The 5,355-nt window shown below is 27.4% G+C and overlaps 1 protein-coding gene across 1 annotated transcript; it reads left to right on the top strand.

Annotated features, from left to right (window-relative positions):
• The first annotated feature begins 517 nt into the window (after positions 1 to 517).
• LOC100199163 (large ribosomal subunit protein P2) lies at positions 518 to 4,651 on the top strand. Its single transcript, XM_065807734.1, has 3 exons — positions 518 to 667; positions 1,400 to 1,559; positions 4,420 to 4,651. Exons 2-3 carry the CDS (start codon positions 1,401 to 1,403, stop codon positions 4,606 to 4,608), a joined length of 348 nt encoding a protein of 115 aa, XP_065663806.1. The 5' UTR covers positions 518 to 667; position 1,400; the 3' UTR covers positions 4,609 to 4,651.
• Positions 4,652 to 5,355: the final 704 nt, after the last annotated feature.

Consider the following 5,355-nt stretch of genomic DNA (forward strand, 5'->3'; position numbering starts at 1 on the left):
AAATATTCTAATTTATTATGAGAACACCAACGCAATACCATACTATACCAGATGTTTCAACTAAATTAAAAGTATAATGTTTAGTTTCTTTTAAAAAGAATCATAAAACAAAGTATATCATAGACAATCAGTTCGCAAACATTTTGTGCTTTTATATCTTTAAATAAATCTTTAAAATGCAAAAACAGTTTTCGAAACGAACTTTTTGAAAAACGCATGGCATGTTTCTGACAAACAAATATTAAAGTTGAAATAAATATTTCTTACTTAATTTTGGTCTAATTGTTGGTTAATTTGGTCGAAATAAAGTCAGTATGATACTATGATGATATGATGCAGTATGATGATAAAATTTTGTAACTGTTCCCTTTTTTATTTCAATTTTATTCACTGGCTAGGTTAGGTAAGTTATTCTGTTTCTTCAGCGTGAGCAAAAGACTTCATAACCAAAGAAATGTAAAAAAATAATTAGTATGTAAAAAAAGAACAAAAAAACACAGTATTGGCAATAACATCCGTGGTGGAGGAGAAGTCTGGAACGAACGGTCCGTTATTTTGATTCTACAAGATCCACGCTATCTTTTCAAACTTTCCAACAGAACTGTTGGTTTACCTAAATCAAATCTACTAGCGTGCTCACGATTTCGTGTCCAAAGGACTTAAAAGCGTAAGAGAATTTATGTAAAACATTATGCTAATAGCTCATTTATCATTCAGCTAGATGAATCCAAAAACAACGTTGTATATAAAAAAAAAAGCAAGATTTTTTTCCGACTTACGTCGCATTTTTTTATATTTGGTTAAGTTAACAATATTTTAAGAAATGCTATTTCTGTTGTTAAGTAAAGATATCCTTACAGAATGTCTTACAAAATTAAATTGTCTATTAGTATATACTACTAATATTGCTGCATGTTTACTAATTGTTAATTGGTCAAAAATGTCCATGTAATTCATATTATAATTAAAGTTGTGATACCCCAGCCACTATTACTACTAAAAGTAGCAGTAGTGGTTGCGGTACTACTACTAGAAGTAGTAGTAGGATAATAATGGTTGTAGTGTGTGAGATAAAGTCTTAGATCAAATTCGTTATACGCGTATTCGTTTAAATAGCAAATTTTTTTCATGAAGAATTTAATAATTATAAATTTATTTCAAACGTGTTATTTGTGTACTGGCTCGGCTGTGCTTAAAAATTATCACTCTAAGTAACTCGAACTCTTTGCTTCAACTTGATGTTAAAGCATTAATATTTTACAGTATTCTATTTTTAGGTTTTAAATATATGTGTGTGTGTGTGTGTGTGTGTTAGTGTGTGTATGCAAAATACAATTATTTAAAGCTTTTATTAGATTTAATTGAGCAAAGCGCATCTAATAAAATTTTTTGTTGTTAGTATGCGTTACGTGGCCGCTTATCTTCTTGCTACCCTTGGTGGAAATGCTTCTCCTTCTGAAAATGATTTGAAAAAAATCTTAGAAAGTGTTGGTGTCGGATATGATGCAACTCGAGCATCTACTGTTGTGAAGCAGTTAAAGGGAAAATCTCTTCCTGATGTAAGTTTCATAGATATAGATACTGTCAATTATAAACTTTTAGTATGCAACACTTAAGGCAGCTGCCAAAAAAAAAACTAAAAGTTGTGCTCTAAAAGTGTCAAATTATTATCTTTTCTGTTATTTATTAAATAAAACAAACTTATTTGTTTAGATAATCAAAGTTTTCTTAAAAATATTTTATGCCTATATGTCCTTGTCTTATTATATGAATGTTAGTAGTAGAAAGCTGAAAAAAAAACCAATAAGAGCTTACCTTGTTTACTAATAATTTATAATAATTATTTATTTGTAAGCATTCAGGTCAGTTACCTCAATAACTATATTAATATACATTTACAAATACTTGTTTGTATATTGTATGTGTCTTGATGTGTGTGTATATATATATATATATGTATATATATGTTTGTGTCTTAGTATCTTTGTATTTGTTAGTGACAATGTTAAAATATAGGTACTTTATTTATAGCACTCCCTCAACTGCTACTTTTATGCCCTTGTATTGTTTTAGTCTTTATTTTTATTTTATTGTTGTTGGTAATATACACACATTAATATTATTACTGTATTTATTGATGTTATAAAATTTTATAATATTACAATTGCTATTATATTTTTGTCAATTTTAAGCAATTGTTTTATACCATCATTAGTCTTTTTGCCTTATAAGTTTTTAACTTTTTGTAATGGTTCCTCATTATAGTGTGTATGTACGTGAATGTGTATATATGGGCATTTCCAAAAAATCACGCACAGAAACTTGTATATGTTTTGTCTATTATTTTCATTAAAAAAAACTGACGATCCCAATTTGCTCTCACTTAATTCTAACCTTTATAAATATTTTGTAAACAAAAAAATGGTATGCATTAGTAATGTTAACTTAAAATAAATTAGGTTTGAAGTGGAATCATGTACGGAACAGAAAAATTCAAGTTTTTGTTACTTGATGAATAAACTTTAATTTCTTGGAAAATATGAGTTTTAGTGTTATATATTTTTTGAAATGTTTCGAACATTAGTCAAGCTTTCCAGAAAATTACAGGATTGCACTATGTTTCATAGAGTCACAGCAGTTGTTAAATGCAATTCATAAATGACCATACACGAAAGTTGTGAATTTTTCATGTAGATACTTTTAAGAAAATAAATTGCTTGTGAGCATTATAAGTAAAATATATTTTTATGACTTAAGTATATTAGTATATTTAATGAGCATAGTATATTTGATGGCAGTCATCAATTATTTCTAGCTAAAGCAGGGGTGGCCAGACTTTAGGATACGAGCAAAAAAAAACAATTTCGTGGGCAAAAATATTTATTTCTACATAATATAGGTGACTAATAACTGTTATAATCATTTGTATCAAAGCAATATAATTATTAAGAGTAGTGAACTTGACTGTCTGAAGTTTTTTAATGTCCAGATTGTTTTTTGAGGTAGATAAAAGTGTATCACATTACCAAGGTGGTTGTTTATTTAATATCCGAATTGTTTATGGAGGATTTTTAAAAAGTCTCTACAGGCAGTAGTTAGGCCACCACTGAGCTTTTTAAAAATTGTTGTTTATTTTTAAACTAAAACAATCACTCAAAAATAATAAAATGATCAAAATATATATTTAACTTGTTCAGGTGTTCTAAAATTTGACAAAAATACTTTTGTTATAAATTAAAATAGTATTGCTCTAAGTCCCAGTTTTTAATTGCTGAAACAAAAGAAAATAAAAAATCACAATCAGAAAGGGAATTATATCAGATAACAGAATTTGTGTGTTTGCAAAAGAGAGCAAGTCATGCGTTAATATTACAAATAATGACCTTTAGGACAAGGGTTAGACAATGGTTTTTATTTAGCTAATTTTTATTGTTTGTGTCAGGTTATGATTTTCAGTAATAAGTAACCCTTTAATAAGCTTTGATTTTAGTTGTCTTTACAAAAGACTTGGTTTAGGCTCACTGAAGGGGGTGCATATGTTTGAAAATATTCAAAAAGCTAATTAAATATTGAAAAAATGACATTAAAAATATTCAAATAGCTAATTAAATAATATTTAAAGTTTTTTAATGTAGAGTTGTTTTGTGCATCTTTAAATATCAGCAAAATATATATTAGTTAAACAAGTTTAGTTTCTGAAAAGGGTTTTAACATTATATATTGAGTGTTAACCCTGTCTTCCCTATATTAGTAATAAATTTATTAGGATTTATCTAGATTTTTTTTGTCTCAATGGATTTTTAGAAGTAAACAACGATAATTTTTATATTTAAAAAAATGCCCTCTATCTACATTGATTGTAGTTGATCTTAGAGTTTTGAAGATATTTCTACTAAAGTAAGCTATTAATGTTATCCTACAAGCTTTTATGGCATAAAAAACGCCATATATATTTATATATATATTTATTTATGAGGGGTAAATTTTCAAAAGATCCTGAGTCTAGTTTAATTTTGAAAAATTGATGTAAAAATAATTTTATTTAAGAAAATAATATGATGTTAAGTCTATTATAGACGCACAATCAGGAATTATTTAATATAAAAAACTCTTGGTTCTAATAATAATTATTAAAAATATATTTTTGATTTATTACCAGAACCAAGATTATATATTAAATTTAATATTTAAATAATAGATTTTAGCATTTAAAATTGAGAAAGGGAATATACTCACTATAATTAATTTTTGTTGCTTGTAGCACCCTTTTTAAAAAAATTTGTATTTTATGTGTTTATTTCCCATTTATAATTCTGCGTTTAATTGTGTGCATGCATATTCTTATGTGTTGAAGATTTATATCATTAAACAAAGTAATGTGCTTACCTTTTTGTATTGAATCTAAAAATATTTATTTAGTTAATTGCTGAAGGATCTAAAAAGATGTCAAGTATGCCATCAGGAGGAGCTGCTGCTCCATCTGCTGTTGCTGCTGCTCCTGAGAAAGCTGGTAGTGCTGCACCTGCTGCTAAGGTGGAAGAGAAAAAGAAAAAGGAAGAATCCGAAGAAGAATCAGATGGTGATATGGGATTTGGACTTTTTGACTAAATGTGTAAATTATATGTAATAAAGATGAACCCTCCTTCTGGTACTGATGTATTTTTATTGCTGCATAAAACCAATGACATCCTTTAACTTCAAGTACTGCTTGTTTATTCGTATTTTGAGTTGTGCAAAAAGTTTAACTTTAATATGCCGAGATTAATTTTTGCTTATCAAAACCATAAAAAGGTTTTCGTAATAAAAATTAACTCTTTGATTTTCTTGATTGATTTTCTTTTATGCTTAGTCAGTACTTCTGTTTTAAGTGTAAAAATAATAAAGAATCTTTCTACCCCACACTCGCTCAAATCAAAATGAGGAAATATGCTCATAACAATTAAGCATTCAACATTTGAGCTGTTTTTTCACAAGACATCCAATTTTTGTTTATATTTCTATATTTGAAAGAAAAATCTGGTTTAAATTAAAAAAATAATTAATAGTCTTAAAATGATAGAATCCATTCAGCTATAACCAACCAAAAATTACAAATAAAGCATTTTTAATGTTCTATGCTCTACGATCAATGGAAAATGGAGTTAAAAAGATTATTTTGAACATCAAAAAATTAAAGGTGTGGCCTAATCCTTACACTGAGAAATAACGATTGAAAAAAGAGATGCTAGGGGCCCGTTTCACCCTGAAGGTCGTATAAAATAGGCCCCTTCTGAATAAAACCATTGACTAATAAACCTTGATTAACTTATTGATGGTACGTAATCTTCTGTTCATTGTTCACATTATAATTTGGCA

Source organism: Hydra vulgaris, chromosome 10 (genome assembly GCF_038396675.1).
Source record: "Hydra vulgaris chromosome 10, alternate assembly HydraT2T_AEP".
NCBI lineage: Eukaryota > Metazoa > Cnidaria > Hydrozoa > Anthoathecata > Hydridae > Hydra > Hydra vulgaris.

What these genes read in the sequence shown, in the direction of transcription:
- LOC100199163 (XM_065807734.1), top strand. Translation starts at nt 1,401, where the DNA reads ATGCGTTACGTGGCCGCTTATCTTCTTGCTACCCTTGGTGGAAATGCT. An exon ending in AGGGAAAATCTCTTCCTGAT is followed by an intron (nt 1,560 to 4,419) that starts GTAAGTTTCATA and finishes ATATTTATTTAG; the next exon opens with TTAATTGCTGAAGGATCTAA.